Source organism: Xenia sp. Carnegie-2017, unplaced genomic scaffold (assembly GCF_021976095.1).
Source record: "Xenia sp. Carnegie-2017 unplaced genomic scaffold, XeniaSp_v1 HiC_scaffold_2, whole genome shotgun sequence".
Classification (NCBI taxonomy): Eukaryota; Metazoa; Cnidaria; class Anthozoa; order Malacalcyonacea; family Xeniidae; genus Xenia; species Xenia sp. Carnegie-2017.
Window position 1 is genome coordinate 6,698,756 of NW_025813482.1, and position 17,596 is coordinate 6,716,351.

Sequence of the window (17,596 nt, forward strand, 5' to 3'; positions counted from 1 at the left end):
AGTACAAATGTTTACATAGACACAAACTTTATGGCCTTTCCATTTTATATGTTGTGAATTGACATTTAATTAAGCATCAAAACACACAACCTTCTTGCCATCTTTTTTTGGTTCATGAACTTCAACTTCAAAGCATTCAAGGCATCATTAGTGAATCCATTGTCTCCATCCATAGAATTTGACCATGATCAAATTAAATAACTCTGGATAAGGCAGACAATAAATCAATTATCTTTACAGCATTATCATTTTTAAGACTCTGCCTGATCAATAACATCTTCCAGTCATCTTTACTTCTTGGTCTTCCCTGCATGTTGTCAGCAAATACAACATAACAAGCTCTGCTCCAAATCATGGGTACTGTTGGGGCTGATCATTTCTTCTTGATACTTTTCACAGAGCAAAATGTGTGCAGGGTCTTTTTTGCTTTAGGGAAACTATTTTGCAAATAGGTAAATTTACGATTTCATGCATTAACAAATGACAGAAAAGTATGCAGAAATTTATAGACAAAAACAGGAAAACATCAGTATATTTGGCGTTCAAGTCAGTCTTAAAAAATACGATCTTTAATATGTATTTTATGGCTTTTCAAGTGCATGTATAATTGCTTTTCAATCGTTGACGGACTAACAAAACAAACAACTACCTCACCTGTGAGAAGCGATATGTTCCTTTTTGTGGAAACTACGACATCCAACAATTGAACGATTGAAGTGTTGGCATTATAAAAGAAATGCCAAAAAAGAATCGTCACAGAATATGGAACTAACGATATCCATATTCTGTGATATCGTGTTTGTTTTTGAAAAATTCTTTATAATTTACTATAGACACCAGGGGGAGGTCGAGAATATTATTTTTCTGCAAAGCGATCATTTCAGCGGAAATACGTCCGTTGGCCGCCATTTTTTTGGCGACCTCGCCCCAGTAAAGATAGCCGCTCCAGTTATTATAGAACTCAATGGATTCAATTCATTGAACCAAAATACTTTGTAAATGGTCTATTGGCGGGAAAAGCAGTGCATAAATTTAATATGGTGACAATCAAGGGTAAAATAATGCAATTCATGCTAGTAAGTCAAGCCTGGTAACTGGTTAGAGGCCAGAGAGAGTTCTACCAAGAGATCAGGATTTTATTGAATGTTGTCAGCTGCATGGTTGATTTTTAGCGATGAATGAAACACACAGAATTAATGCATCCATGCTAGCGGAAAATATTGGTAGAATGGTATGCTTTGTTGGCACAATAAAAGAAGTAAGATGTTAATCATTTAACATTTGAAATGTTCGAATCACCCTTTATATTTTATTCATTTTTATATATTTAAACATGTCACAGACATACAAACGACCTCCTCACAGCCTAAATTTTTATTGTTTGTCCAAAGTGTATGGAACACAATGTACCTCTCAACAGCATGGACGGATTTTCATATTTTTACAAGGGTGGTCCGATTTGTCGGATCTGATTGTTTCGGTTTTTTAATCATATAGATATTTATAATTGTGTGAACAGCCATTTGTGGTATTCAGTACATTTATCAATATATTTATTGTATTTTTGTTCTTGTTTCCAAGCCTTTTTCAAATCTATGTAATTTGACTAGTCGGCTTCTTTTGATCTTGTTCTATGAAAATAGAGGAAGTTCTATTTCCATTTGATTTTTAGATAGACGGATACGACTTTCGGGGGCTCATTTTATATGTGTTCACACAATCCATTTTTTATGATCCAACAAAATCGGATCATGTGAACGGGTCTTTAGTATTTCAGCATAACTTTCCTTAACAACACCAATAATTCACCAATGGCTTTTAATTTCAATTAATATTATGTTTTAATTCTTTTATCAGGTCAATCCAAAGGGTGATAAATTACAGCTTCTATCAAGTGATAAAAAAACAGTAAACATAGCACTTCCTGACAAAGTAGGTTTTCTGGCATTTGACATTTCTTTGTCTAGCATGTTTCTTGTATAGAATACTGATCTATTCTAAGTTTAATTACTTATGTATTATGGGTGGAACTAACAGTATTTATTTGGCTTTCATTGCTAGCAAAAGATACATTTATTAGCACTTTATCAAAATCTGACCAAATCACTAAGCTCTTTATTTGTACTGTTGATTATCAGATTCTTAACCATTTCAACCAAACTCTCTGCTTTGTAGTATGAAGATAGTCGTGGTTGCATTGAAGTAATTGGAATAGTGCAACCAGATCTGTCAATAGTTGCTGAAAGATATATAGCATTTAATGAAGACGATTTTGGTATGTTTGTTTGGCTTTCATCATCAATCATTAGGGAAAACCATTGGTTCCATAATTTGCACACCACCACTAGCCTGAATGAAACATTCCACTTCCTGGCAGCAAATTTTGTGGATAAATATTTCTTGAAAAATTTTTCCATCAATAACTACATTTTAAAAGCAGGCATTCTCACATCCAGTTAGTAGTTGCCATATCAATTCCTTTTTGGTATTTTTACTTTAAATTACAGAACTGTAAATATAACAGTGCAATTTTCTGTATATTTTTACTAAAATTTCTTGGTGCAAGGTTGCAAGCACTATGGGACATTTTTCATTCTTGGAGCACTATTAGGCAACTGACATAAAATTTATATTCAAAGAAACAGTGCTTAGTTTTGTTGCCATTTTAATATATTTTTTTTCTTTTAGATGCAGAAGCTTACAATCTACTAATTGTTAAGTTTATGCCAAAGTTTACATCACTCACCATAAATAGAAATCCTATAACTTGTGATGAAAGTGATCTGCAAACGACCAAGTGATACATTTTTCTCGACCTACTTTGTTTCTCGATTAGCAAAATTTACATTGTGTATAAAATTACATCTGTACAAGAAGGGATTGTGGCTGTTTTCTGTACAAACTTCATGAATTGTTAAAGTACATTTAAACAGTTTTTGCAATAGATAACTGTCGGGAATCTATTTTAAAGACTTTTTTCTTTATACAATATGTGTAAACAGTTTATATTATATGTTAAGGTTGTTCATTCAAACATGTTTATTTTACAAAACAGTATAATACTATAATACTTGTATATTCTTCTGTTTATGTTGTGGACTCCAATCTGCAACATAATGTATAATTTGAACAAAACAGAAAAAAAGAAACATGAAACATGTTTTATGCTAAATTAGTATTGTGCAGTTTTGTGTGGTGATTAAGTCGTTTGCATTATCACTGAACTTCCGTGAAAACTAATTCATGGCTTTTTGTCAAGACAATTACTAATCGGTATTGCAAGATTTTTTCAATGAATGGAAAGGCACAAACATTTCATATATATCATATACATATATATAACAATCAATTATATTTAGATGGCTATTACACTGTATACTGCTTAATAATCCGATCAATAGGTTCCCTACATATTGGACACCTGGATCTTGTTCTATATAAATGAAGTGCACATGTCATACAACAACACACATGCCCAGTGTCTCCATGTACAATTGTTGCATCCTTTGGTCTTTCCAGGCATATGACACACTCGCCAGAACCATCTGGAGCACCTGCTCTTCCAATATCTTCTGTTTCTTCCGATGGTGATGTAATTGGGTTCCCAAGGTGAGAAAGGTATTTCCCACTTCTATCAACATTTGCTAAAATACAAAATAATGCTATTTTGATAACAGAAACAAAAGTACTGCTGTGCACATGTAATTTTATAAACAAAAATTTTAAACAATAATTGTGCTAATGAAAAACAAACAATATAAAAAAAGAATCATGTTCAGTTTTTTGTTTTACATCACATAAATGCAGTAGCTCACCACCACTACCAAAATAAGAAATATTTGTAGTTTTTGTCAGAAAAGAATTGAGTTTTTCTCAAACATTACTTACAAAAATTTCAAAAAAAGTTGTAACAAAAATAATTCTGTAGTCAGGCCATAGCCAGAACACTAATGTTGTGTGTGTGGGGGTATATTTATAAATTTGACAGACTCCTTGTGATAGAAATTTGGCTTTCTAAAGACATCAGTTGGGCACAACTGAATATATGAATATACACACCCCAATCAGAGTTTTAGCTACAACCCTGGCAGTAGGACTACAACCACTTGTTGGGCAAATAAAGTCCTTCACTACCTGTACCGCACTAATGTTGTGACCTCAGCACTGACAAAAGATAATAGACTCGTATGAAGCCGAAAGTAAAAAAAGTGGACAAATTTTCAAAGAACTAGCAATAATAATACATTTCGTGCGATATGTAGTTTTCTTGGAATGTTTGAACAAGTTCTAGCTTATCCTACAAATATTTAAAAAACCTGACACATGCAAATGTAATTATTTTTGTAAACATTGCCATTCACATTGCCTCTACTTGAAATGCAAAGCTGTTAGCTATGATGATCAACCAACATGCACTCCAAGTATAGACAAACTCTTTATCTTTGATGCAGATTTCTCACCATCATGCTGTTACAGTTTGTCATCTACAACCACTTATTCACTGGACAGTGGTTTCTTAAATATTTTTTTGGAATTTTATCCTATGATTTCCACCTTTGCCAATCAAGACCTTTCACCTTGACGTTTTTTTTCAAATCTCTTTATTTTAACATAATAAAACTTTCACACCCATTATGCTCGTCATACAATTACAACTTGTCTTCATCTTTGGCTGTTTCAATACGTACGCCTTCTATCAACTTCCAAACATCACCTTTTTCAGTTCCTTTCATAAAAACTCTTAAAAAGTGAAAGCAACGAAAATTGTGCAAACTTACAACTAGCTCTTTTCTTTGTTTTAAGGGAACTCGGTAAAATGCTGGTTCAACGAATGTCCCACCTGTAAAGACGCAAAGATGCTCAGAAGTATGTTTTCCTTTGAAGAGGTAGAGCCAGTTACCTGGCATTTTTGGAAGAAAGATGGCGATGATAAATTGTGCAAGATGGTCATGGAAGGCACTACCAGGGGCCGCGGAAGTATCTTAAAAGTGGGGGGGAGCACTGACCGAAAAGGGCATGTGAGTTTGCAGCTTCCTGTTTTAGTATATTACAGATATGCATTGTTTCATGAATCATGATTAAGTTTCAAAGTCTGCAAAATATTGGTAGATGCGTATTCTCTACTGCTCGGCGTGCGTGCTAACAAATTGAACTAAGATGACTACATGAACAATTTTATTAAGTAATGCGATCTCATTAAAATTTCCCAAAAAATCTAACCCTACGTTCGTTTTTGACAACAAAGTCCTTAGCTATTAAACGTCCTTAGCTATTAAACGTCGCTGAATTGTCCTAGGAGAAAAGCCTTTTCACCATTATGACTGAAAGTAACAAGGTCTTGACGCATCGCTCTTTTACAGAAGTAACAGGCAATGGTGCCTTTTGTCATGCAGTATGTGACCCATGTATATTTCAAAAATATAGAAGACGGACAAGTTCGTACATTCGACGATCCTCCTGTACTGGTTTGCTTTCTAGACGTGTGCTTTATTTCTTCTAGGGTAGGATGGTAAGGCTGTCGGCCTGTACAGCACAAACGCTTACAATCGAGTCCTAGCAAACATTCCGTTGACTCAATTTGCATAGGTCCTACCAATAGGGCGGTAGTCGTGGAACTTGGCAAAGACGCATACGTTAGGTTTTGAGGTGTGTGAACTGGTTCGGTCGGCGGCGCGACTAGTATCTCTGAAGACGATGTAGAGTCAGATTCGTGAGAATGAGGAGATAAACACGTTGATGGAGTTTCTGTAGCTGACGGCAGTGTCAAATTAGACCTAGAGTCGATGTTTTGGTCAACAACGTTCTCTGCTGGAGCACTACTAAAAAAACTTGTCAGTTTTCGCATCCTTTTAGCTGTTTCTACAAGGTCTTTTTCCTTTTCTCGTTTTCGCCTAGCAGCTCTAGGCATGATGATTTTGATTAGAAGTGATTCAAACCGCAAAATTTTCAATTATTATGATTATGAATTGTCAACAGTTTTGTAGGACCAATGGCCTGAAAGACAATACGACGGGAGCAATGCGTTGCCGTAGAATTTATAGTCTCATGTGGATCATAAATTGCGACTTCTCATTGCTTAAGTTACTGGGCGGACGCCTGCGAAGACAACCCGAATCGACAAAAGCGATTTTTGATCCATCTGGGTAATCAAGATCAAAAACTAAGCTATAGCTGATTTCGCATGATGCCGACAGACTTTGTTCTACTCTCGGGGCTACTTGTATCTAAGAAAAACTTCTTCAGTCCAATTTTACCTAAAACAAGGGCATTTCTATACCATGAAAAAGGGCACTTTCATCCAGAAAAAGGGCACATTTTTCCCTGTTGCAAAAAGTGGGGGGGGGGCACTTGCCCCCAATGCCCCCCGGTTCCGCGGCCTCAGGGCATCACAGATGATCTGTTTAATCATATCTGCTCTGAGCTACCAGCATTCGTAAAGCATTGTTATATAAAGCAATGTCAAGCGAAGAGCTATCAAATGGAACGAGAAGCTGTTGGAAGTGAAAATTTTGACAAGGCACATGCTATGATGCAAGTGGACTTCTCCGAGAATTATTCCTGCATGTTTCAAGACGAGATTCAAAGTGCTCATTGGAAGCAAGACCAAGTCAGCCTTTTCACAGCAGCTCTTTGGTTTAATGGAGAGCTACATTCCAAAGTCATTGCATCAGATAATTTGGATCATGGAAAGGATACAGTGGTTGCATATATTGACTATTTGCTTGATAGCCTTCCAACAACAGTGAATACTGTCTCAATATGGTCTGATGGTCCTTCATCACAATTTAAGAATAAATACATCGCTGCAATTATAGATAAACTGCAAGACAAACACCGAATTACAATCACATGGAACTATTTTGCTACTTTGAGGTGTCAAGTTGGTGTGTTGTCCAATATGAGGGTGAGCTATTTCCTGGGGAGATAAAGGCAATTGTTGGTGATAGCTATGAAGTATCGGTCGTGGTTAAAGCTGGTAAATATTGGAAGTGGCCAAGATATGAGGACAGAATTCTCTATACTCGTGACAATGTACTGAGAGCATTACATCCACCACAGTTGGTAAACTCACGAGACCACTATGATTTTTCAGATTTCAACTACCTCAATATTGAATGATGAAACAGTGTTTATCATGTAAAAAAAATTTTTAAAGTGTGAGTGAGGTAGACTGATCATGCTTTTGGTGACCATTGTAATTTATTATTTGACAATGACAGTTTTGTAACGTCAGTCACGTAACATCAGTCACATTGTTTTTCATTGCTGCACCCCCCTTGTCTTAGAAAGTGAGTTTCTGTATATAAATTTATTATATTAATAGATGTTATGAATTTGATAAACTATGTTTGAAAACTTAATCTTTTTACGTTTCCAGACAAAATTTGATTAAATTTGGGTGCTAAAAGGTCTTGTCCATTTTATGTAACATCAGTCACAGCCACTTGAATGCCGAAGACAGTAGAAAAACTTAAATTTAGATTAGTTTGATGTAGACAACAGATACAGGGTATAGTAAGTAAAATGTCATATAAAAATGGAAGGGTGAAATATTATAGCAAAGAATTAATAAAGGTTTTTCGCATCAACAAATCCTTCAAATGTAACGTCAGTCACGTGGAATTGCCCCTTGGTGCTCGGCTTAGTAAAAACGTCACAGTAAACCTAAATTCATGACGCTAAGAATTTTTTCCTCAGTTCTTTAATATGGTTTCAAAAACGTTTCTTTACGACAAAAACTTCTGTTGCTTTTTTGCCACTGGCACATCTTCATTTCATCGTTGATAGTGTCTTGCAAGAAAGACAGTGTGCGTGTTGAAGTAGGTTTAACAAATGACAAGACGTGCATCTTTAGTAGTAGTAGGGCACTGTATAATATGCGTGTTCACATCAGTAATTTAGCACCATCCATGTTTACTTGCATCATACGTTTAATATTTATCTTTCTTGTTAGCTCCATAAAATTATGCTTACTTTGTTCAGGCGTTTATTGGAGTATCTCCACGTATATATATATCCACTTGATTCTCTCATGTCTTAGAATCAAAAAATTCACCAAACCTATATTTATACACCATCCATTTTTTCAACAAGAACATGTTAGAAATAAAATGCAAGACAAAAGGGGAAAATGCATGCACACTTCCGCTCTCAAAGGGAAAACGAATGTGATATTTTCTTTTTGCAAGCATCAATTTCAAAAAGTAGAGCAACTTTTGACAGCTTTTGTATGTATATCTGCTATATCATGGTCAAGAGAGTAACTTCTTTCGGTAGTTAAATCGATTTCAACAACATCTGCAATATATTTGATAGGACGAAAATGTCATCTTTATGGGTTTTGTGGCCTAGAAGAGTGACTTGCACCGGATGAGACGTAAAAAGGAGAACACGTGCATTGAAAATATAACTTTTACTACAAAGAAAAAAACTGTTAGACAAAGTTTGACAGCAAAAGTTTGTCAAAATCTGCAAGACAAAACAATAAGATTCATAGGTATTTATGCTTGATGAGAATGCTTTACCTTATAATAAAAGAAAACGTTTAAAAGAAAAAGTTCGTTTTCTCCTTTGTACATCACTTCTCCTTTGTACATCACTTCCGGGAAGAAGTCGTTTCTAGGCCACAAAAGTCTATGATGATAACATTTTCGACGTATAAAATATACTGCAAATGTTCTTGAAATCGATTAACTATCCAAAAATATATTTCCCTGGCGCTGATATACAGTACCGACCTCGAGTAACATGACATGATTCGCGAGTATCGAATGGCGATTGAGCGAGTGACTCGCGATGCAGTTGCGAGTCACTCTCGAGTGTGAGAAGTTTGCGAGTGAATAAGTGACTCGCTGTTTGCGAGTGAATAAAATAACTCGCAAAAATTTCTTTCTCCAGTATTTGAAATTGACAAACAAAATCTTAAGTGTAGTGACAAGTAAAATTCGTTCAACATTTTGAAGGCAACGGTTTTATATCTTTTTATGAAACATGGGAGCAAAACGACTATTCATTTGAAGCAATATCTCGGGACCTAATGACGTTAAAATCTTTTGAATTTTTTTACAAAAGCATTTTAATAACTTCACATTTTTCATGGCACAAACGTTATTCGTAAAGCGGTAGAGACCATAGAGAAATTAGTGAGAAAATCAAAGTTACTCTCAAAGATTTTCTTCTAACAGTCTTAGATTGTTGACATATATTATCTTAGGATAGAATACATTCAAAAACGAATATTGTTTGAGGTCAAATATTTAAGGAATGTAGCTATGCGATGAGTGTGCGTATAATCTTTTAAATTTGGTTCTGAAAGAGCTTCATTGACTTCACGTTTTCGATGTGTTACCCAAACGATATTGATAAAGGCCATAGACATTTAATAGCAATCAATGAAAATGGCTAGAACTTTTACGATTCACTTGTCAGTAAAATGTTTTATTATAGTTATTAAAATGCTTTTGTAAAAAAATTCAGAAGATTTTAACGTCATTAGGTCCCGAGATATTGCTTCAAATGAATAGTCGTTTTGCTCCCATGGTTTATAAAAAGATATAAAACCGTGCCTTCAAAATGTTGAACGAATTTTACTTGTCACTACACTTAAGATTATGTTTGTCAATTTCAAATACTGGAAAAAGAAATTTTTGCGAGTTATTTTATTCACTCGCAAACAGCGAGTCACTTATTCACTCGCAAACTTCTCACACTCGATAGTGACTCGCAACTGCATCGCGAGTCACTCGCTCAATCGCAACTCGTCACTCTCGAGTGACTCGCAATTGACTCGCCTAAGAATGCTAACTACAAACATACCTGGTTGAACCTCGGGTCTAGCGACGTCAAAACCAGCTAAACAAAATGTACATTATTTTCATGACATGATCCTATAGATCAAAGTTATCATAAAAAATATTGCGTTATAAAAGTAGGAATGCAGGGTTGGTCAGTGTAATCAAATGCCTGTCAGTCCACACTGACGTCAAAACCAGCTAAACAAAGAAATGTATATTATTGCCATGACATAATCCTATAGATCAAAGTTATCATAAAAAATATTGCGTGATAGAGGTAGGGATGCAGGTTTGGTCAATGTAATCAAATGCCTGTCAGTCCACACTCAGTATATGATTATATGGCTCGAGCGGTCAAATAAGCGCTGACAGCGGTTTTTTGCAAAAATTTTTCACCACGCAAGAGGTGATTTGCTCACATCTGACTAGTTTAATACGATTTTTGACCTAATCATGGGCTAAAAAACAGTCATGCAATGAATTTACTTTGTCTACGTTGGTTAGCTCCCTAACAACAATAGTAAGATCTTGTTTGTGGATTTTTTTGACCAGCAAAAACTGGGGACTTTTGATCATTGGATATTCTACTATTTGTACGTCGTTTTCCTGCTTTAACTGCAATGGTAATCTTTTTGGTGTCTTAAATTGTTCAGTTTCTATAGAATACACTATGTGCAAATTTCCGTTAATGTATCAATTAATTATTTGAAATAAAAACAACATAGCTACGTTTCTTACATGTCGAGAAATCGTTACCTGCATTAGATGGATCGGCAGTTGTTTTCATACAGCTTTCACAAAGATCAAACTCACATATGGAGCAATGATAGGGAATGTTATTATTATGCGGATTAAAACTTTGAGAACATCGATCACATCGCCATCCACCATTGAAACTAGCATATACAACATTGGAATCTGCTTTATACATGGCATGAGCCGGATGGAAAGTTGATCTGTAAGGTTTCAAACAGTTATCGCACAGATCAAACTCACATGATAATGCACAGTGCGCTGGATAACTAAATGAATAAAGAGACAAAAAATAAATATAAAGAAAATATAGTTTATGTTACAAAATACACATCGTATATCATGGAAGAGAAAGGCAATTATTTTTTCACTTGTGTTACATTCACACTGTAATTCTGCTTTATTCTAAAGCTTAAATAATAACACCATACTAAGGAAATGTTTATTGTGTCTTAGGGAACTTTATCTATAAACATATTAATTACAGTTTTTCACAATCTTTCTCAAATATACAAAGGAAATTGTGCTGCATCATGTGTGTGATACAGCAAAATGACGTTTGCAAAGTTTCTTTGATACTTTTGATAATTCAAATTAATGAAAAATATTAGAAATGCTATATTCAATAATCTTAATTTAAACTGAAACTGACATATTAAATTAGAAATCAAAGGTGTTTACTGTGTTTCGAAAAATTTGGGAGAACTCAAGCGCAGATATGTACAAACACAACATCGAAATCAAAGGTTTGCACCTTTCCGAGGTTGGCACCTTTCCGACAATGGCACCTTTTCGACAATGGCACCTTTTCGAGTGGCACCTTTCCGAGAATGGCACCTTTCCGAGGTTTGCACCTTTCCGAGAATGGCACCTTTCCGCGAATGGCACCTTTCCGAGAATGGCACCTTTCCGAGGTTTGCACCTTTCCGAGGTTTGCACCTTTCCGAGGTTTGCACCTTTCCAAGGTTTGCATATGGCGCAACCAATCACTAAATTGCCTTATACTGTAATTATTTTACGACATATTAGCTACAACACATTACAGATACAACATTGAAATGTTTCTACACAGTGAATAGCGCAAAAGCTGAATTTTGATGAGGCGAACAGAAAAATTGGCAGCTCAATCTTTCATAAAAAAAAGTAAAACAAGCAAGTTGGAAACATAAAATGTGACAACAAGTCGTGCAATTATGAGAACTTCAACATGAGAAAATTTAAAGCCTTACTAATGTCCTGGTCCATTGTTATTTCGGCATATATCACAGTTCCATTCTCCATTGGTTTGTGGATATGTGTATCTAGTATCTGTATGGAGCAAAGGATGTGGGTGAAGAGTTGTCCTTATTTCCTTTGAGCAATCTACGCACATTTTAAAGTAACTTTCATCACAACTATAAAAACGCTTGTCTTTAAGATCAATACTACTCTTTCTGCATACATCACACCTCCATGACGATTTCTTGATCGTAAGATAAAGAGCATTTTCAGGATGTGCAGGATGATATATTGGACGCTCACAATTAACGCACACGTAGAAGTCACATGCAAGGCATTGATAAGCTGGGCGTTCGCCTTGAACAAAGTGTTTACTACAGCTTCCACAAATTTTTGTTCTTGCTCTTTCAACCGAAACAGCATCTGCTTCTACACGACCTGTACATTCAGGATGTAAGCGATGACGTGACATAACTACGAGAAAACCTAGAAGATAACCCAAAATTTTGTGCAGTACTCTAAATAATACAAAGTTAGCTGTCATCGATGCAAACAGCCAATCACATTTTCTACAGTTTCTGACGGTGAACTTCATTTGAACTTCAATTTAAAACAGTGAACTCCATTTGAACTTCTATTTAAAACGGTGAACTTCATTTGAACTTCTATTTAAAACAATGAACTTCATTTGAGCTTCTATTTAAAACGGTGAACTTCAATTTAAAACGGTCAGCTTCATTTGAACTTCTATTTAAAACGGTGAACTTCATTCGAACTTCTATTTAAAACAATGAACTTCATTTGAACTTCTATTTAAAACAATGAACTTCTATTTAAAACAATGAACTTCATTTGAACTTCTATTTAAAACAATGAACTTCATTTGAACTTCTATTTAAAACAATGAACTTCATTTGAACTTCTATTTAAAACGGTGAACTTCAATTTAAAACGGTCAGCTTCATTTGAACTTCTATTTAAAACGGTGAACTTCATTTGAACTTCTATTTAAAACAATGAACTTCTATTTAAAACAATGAACTTCATTTGAACTTCTATTTAAAACAATGAACTTCATTTGAACTTCTATTTAAAACAATGAACTTCATTTGAACTTCTATTTAAAACAATGAACTTCATTTGAACTTCTATTTAAAACAATGAACTTCATTTGAACTTCTATTTAAAACAATGAACTTCATTTGAACTTCTATTTAAAACGGTGAACTTCATTTGAACTTCTATTTAAAACGGTGAACTTCATTTGAACTTCTATTTAAAACAATGAACTTCATTTGAACTTCTATTTAAAACAATGAACTTCATTTGAACTTCTATTTAAAACAATGAACTTCATTTGAACTTCTATTTAAAACGGTGAACTTCATTTGAACTTCAATTTAAAACGGTGAACTTCATTTGAACTTCAATTTAAAACAATGAACTTCATTTGAACTTCAATTTAAAACGGTGAACTTCATTTGAACTTCAATTTAAAACGGTAAACTTCATTTGAACTTCTATTTAAAACTGTGAACTTTATTTGAACGTCAATTTAAAACAGTGAGCTTCATTTTGCATAGTGTAATTAAAGTTAACTGTAAATTTGTGTTTTAACATTTAATGTTGGACTACAGGGCAATTCCATGTAGGATATATTACCATGTTTGTCAACCATCAATATAAATGTTTCAATGAGTGATGAATTTTTATTTCAAATATTTTCAATTTCGACAAGAACGATTCACTAAGGTTCCCTAAATACGACCATGTAAGTGTGGTATTCAGGAGTTTGCTCAGTTTCCAATAATTAGTAAATTTTGAATGTAGTGGACATTATACCAGATTAGACATGCAGCAACTAAAATGCAATTGTTGATCCATACGTATTGTTTCATCTAAGCAATTCTAAATCACTAATAATTTAATCATTGACATGCAGAATATTTAAGATTGATAGTCTGGATCAATTAGTATTTCTAATATTAACAAAAATTTGTTTTGCTTAGCTTTAGTAACTAAACACAATTAGAAGAATTAAAAAAGGCAATTTAAACTCAATAACAATATTCATTATGAAACACTAACTACAAATATAATATTATTTCAAAATAATAAAAATTTACGAGTATTATTCCAGCAAGATAATACTAAAGTCGCGTTTCAAAAAAATGGAATAATTGAATTTTGAAGGATTGTATTTGCTTTCTTCTTAAAATCAACTTTCAAAATTAACATCAAGTGCATTTAAACATGAAATTGCCCAACAAAGGTTGTAGTTGCTAATAATAATGACAAATAAATAGTCTCTGTTCAACAGCTTTTACACTTTAAGTTGCAGTCAACAAAAAGCGATGGAAAGCTACGACAACAAATGAAATGCAATTAATCCAAGATAAAAACTGGATTTAAAAGTCAACATTTATTTATTTGGTTTTGGTCTAGATCAGCAAAAAGAATATTTCAAAAAAAGTGAATATTAGAGAATATGAACATGCTCTACGTTGCTCTATGTATAAAGACCTGTGCGCCGGAGTCTTGTTTTTATATATTTTACAAGAGCCAGAGTTGAGATCAAAATACAAACTTGGGTGGCGAGATTTTCGTAAACGTCTAATTAAATAAATGTCCAAACTCCAACAAAAACACAGCATCTTGTATAAACTTATTATTGATGAAAAATGAGAAATTTCAACAGAAATTTTATGTACAATATAATATGACAGATATGACTTTTTTCTCCAACAAGTACCTTATAGTTTCTGACAAATGGTATGCTTCATTATGCAATTTTACGAACTTTCGGAGATATTAACTTTGTACCACAGCTTGTTTTAACAAGTTCCTAACCTAAATTAGAAAAAGTCAGAGTGTTTTGAGCAGAAGCTGGTGGTTATCTTCATATATAACTCCGTCACTATAGTTTGCACAGTTCAAAGCCAAATTAAATTTTTATAAGCAAAAAGAAAATGAAATGATAACCACAATTTAATGTGAAGTGCAAGTAATTATTAGCATTTTTTATGGTGAAACTCAATAAAAGAAACAAAAAAGAGAGAGCAAACTTTACCGACTAAGAAAACTCTATGGATGGTCAGTTTTTTCATTGAAACTAGTAAAAAGGAATGAATAATTTAAATCATCAAATAATCTAAAAAAGGCATTCACAAAAAATATATGTGTTTGAGGTTGATATCTTTATGTTTTGAACCACTTTGTCAAATCATCACATTTCGCTGATAGAACAATCAATACAAAAATTAGTAAGTTAAAGGTATTATCAATATTTATCAATGCCTTTTTCAAAAATGAAAAGAAAAACAAATTTAATTGTTGTAAAATCTTATTAAAAGGGTTCACAACCCAAAATAAAGCAACAAACACAAAGGTTTTGATGATAATATAAAGGAAACACAATAAATTAAGATACAATAAGATGCACGAGATCATTGATGACTGTGTTTTCTCAAGTTTATGAATTTTGAAACAGTTGTTTGTTCAATCGCAAGAAATATCCAAAGGGGCACTGAGGTATTTACATCCTTGTTGATCAAAAATGCTAAGTTTCTGAAGTCTTTTGAATTCTGTAATTCTTTATCAATGACATATGTGTGTTGATTTTTCAGGCATGTCTCAAAAATTGGATCATTTGATACGTCTTAATCTTAATACAAAGCAGTTTTATTAACTTGTAAATAAAGTGGTTTTTAATTGACAAAGCAATGTCACATCATGACTCGATACTTTCATAATATATTCTAAACCAATTGAAAGTCAAAAGTTTCTATGTAATCATATTTGCATACAGTAAAAATAGAGCCCGGAACTTGATCAGTAGATGAATGATGAATCAATTTTGTATTTATGAAATTTTTTGAAACGAAACTGCATTAAAATAAGGATGTATGTCTTGAATCATAGGAATAATTCATGTAAACGAATAATTAACGAAAGTTCTTTAGCATATTTATTTTTATGACTACATCAAAGCATTGTATACGAGACAAAAACTAACTCATCTATGAAACGTAGAAAATATATGTATAACAATGTTTAAGCAAATAAATGGAGGTCAAAGTTGACATTTAATACTTGAATACAACTGCATTCGTGCTCGCATTGCATCAAGGGAAATTGACACAAGTGTTGACTAAATCGTTCAATGTCGTTATATTATATGCGAATGTCGTTGCAACGATGCATGCAGAGGTACTTCCCCTTATACTGAGAAAACATTTAAATTTAAATTCAACTTTAGTGTAGTTTTTGTATAGCCTGTAAGGGTACAAATGTATCTTTTATTTCGTTAATAATATTAAACAAAATTTAAGAAAATGTTTGCCGGTTTTCGTGTCATTATACGCCTTTACAGTTTACTTATTCAACACTAAAATACATACCTTCTTTTATGCTGATTTAATCCGTCCTCACAACTTAGAAAAGAGTGAATATTTTTCTATCTTTTTTGCGATTCCACCTTTTGATTACGTTTTCTTCAAGCATATTTACAAGGATGATTTCTCACATAAAATACAAGTATAAGGCTTTAAAGATCCACGGCTCTTGTCAGTTGACTCTCGCCTGAGAGATTTTCACGACTTATGTATCATGTGACTTAAGTAAGGTATTCTTACTGGTCATTGAGTTGTATTATATATCCATAAATATATTGCATTGTCATCAGGTTAAAGTTCCGCATTTAAACAAACTATGATCTTTGTTTCATGAACTTTTGATGAGCATTAAAACTTTGTGAACTTTTGGTGAACTTCTCACAATTCTATAAATTTTGTTTTTATCATATTAACGCTAGTTACCGAGTGGAAACATGACAACATCATAAAAACCATGCAAAACTCAAAGGGCCAAAAAATGCGAAGTAAAGCGTTAATAACGAAAGTACAAAGTTTAAATTGCAAAAAGTAGTATTAGTTAGTATACTTAAGATAAAAACATATTTTGTGTTTCACCCAACGACAAGGCCTGTGGCGGATGAAGATGTTGACCTTGTGGCATATATAGACAACCAGTGTTGTACAAGTTTGACAGAAGTGCCGATGGCTAACCTCATTTCCTCATTGATTTCCATAGTTCATTTCATTTAGTTCATTTCCAGAAGAATTTCCAGCATTTTTACATGTATTCAATAAAATATATTGTATTGCCATGTGTATTTCTAAATTTGGCCCTCATATCAGTGGCCAATTATTGCCTCCAACCCTTGAGTTATAGAGTACGTATACAGTGGTCCATAAATGGAGCGGCTTAGTGGACTGGAGTGATGACGCCAAAAAAAAACATGGATAAATCAGTGAACAGTAACATCAATTGGAACGATAACTCCTATAGTTTTGTCCCATGATCAAATCCTCCATTTTTTTGGCGTCAGTTTAAAGCGGTGATTGAGATAACCGCTCCAGTTATTATACAACTAAATCAATGTATATTTCATATACAAAGTTTTCGGTCAACAAACTATTTGAAAGTAATAAAGAAAAGTCAAGTTTTGGGGGACAAAAATGTGAAATTTTGCTCACATAGCTCCAACATCTTCTTTCTTCTATCCACTCATACTTTAATATTTCTTGGATCTTTTACCGATTTAAGTGCTTGATACGTTTTGATGACGAAGTTGTATAACTTAGTTTGACAAATGGTGACGCCACGTGGGTAAATAGCTTTCTACAAAGTGCAATCGTCAAATACTTGTTTTCAATGACTTGCAATTCATATTTCTAAAGAACATCATCGTGTTTTCTATATACGTACAGTCAATATTATTATTATTATTATTATTATTATTATTATTATTATTATTATTATTATTATTA

At 33.5% G+C, this 17,596-nt stretch overlaps 2 protein-coding genes across 6 annotated transcripts; one reads left to right on the forward strand and one right to left on the reverse strand.

The window, feature by feature from the left end:
• The first annotated feature begins 969 nt into the window (after positions 1-969).
• Positions 970-3,057, forward strand: LOC124439882 (replication protein A 14 kDa subunit-like). Its single transcript, XM_046990157.1, has 4 exons — positions 970-1,258; positions 1,858-1,932; positions 2,176-2,275; positions 2,689-3,057. Exons 1-4 carry the CDS (start codon positions 1,175-1,177, stop codon positions 2,799-2,801), a joined length of 372 nt encoding a protein of 123 aa, XP_046846113.1. The 5' UTR covers positions 970-1,174; the 3' UTR covers positions 2,802-3,057.
• On the reverse strand, positions 2,934-16,589 carry LOC124439880 (E3 ubiquitin-protein ligase Mdm2-like). 5 transcript variants are annotated; one of them, XM_046990154.1, is made up of 7 exons: positions 16,166-16,515; positions 14,836-14,877; positions 14,518-14,615; positions 11,777-12,251; positions 10,551-10,816; positions 9,817-9,852; positions 2,934-3,644 (listed from the first exon to the last, which is right to left on the reverse strand). In XM_046990154.1, the coding sequence occupies exons 4-7, from the start codon at positions 12,235-12,237 to the stop codon at positions 3,367-3,369; spliced, it is 1,041 nt and encodes a 346-aa protein (XP_046846110.1). In that variant the 5' UTR covers positions 12,238-12,251; positions 14,518-14,615; positions 14,836-14,877; positions 16,166-16,515; the 3' UTR covers positions 2,934-3,366. The 5 variants fall into 5 exon arrangements, with proteins under 5 accessions (XP_046846110.1, XP_046846108.1, XP_046846111.1 ...); XM_046990152.1 differs by lacking the exon at positions 14,836-14,877 and having other exon boundaries at positions 11,777-12,250; positions 14,516-14,615; XM_046990155.1 differs by lacking the exon at positions 14,836-14,877 and having other exon boundaries at positions 11,777-12,250; positions 14,516-14,620.
• Positions 16,590-17,596: the final 1,007 nt, after the last annotated feature.

Bases quoted from the DNA above. Each gene is read 5' to 3' on its own strand.
- LOC124439882 (XM_046990157.1), top strand. From the start codon at position 1,175: ATGAATGAAACACACAGAATTAATGCATCCATGCTAGCGGAAAATATT. The intron at 1,933-2,175 runs GTAGGTTTTCTG...TCTGCTTTGTAG, and splicing joins ACATAGCACTTCCTGACAAA to TATGAAGATAGTCGTGGTTG. The intron at 2,276-2,688 runs GTATGTTTGTTT...TTTTTCTTTTAG, and splicing joins ATTTAATGAAGACGATTTTG to ATGCAGAAGCTTACAATCTA.
- LOC124439880 (XM_046990153.1), bottom strand. From the start codon at position 12,237: ATGTCACGTCATCGCTTACATCCTGAATGTACAGGTCGTGTAGAAGCA. The intron at 9,853-10,550 runs GTAACGATTTCT...CATTTTGTTTAG, and splicing joins TGCCGATCCATCTAATGCAG to CTGGTTTTGACGTCGCTAGA. The intron at 3,645-9,816 runs GTATGTTTGTAG...TTTGTATTTTAG, and splicing joins TAGACCCGAGGTTCAACCAG to CAAATGTTGATAGAAGTGGG.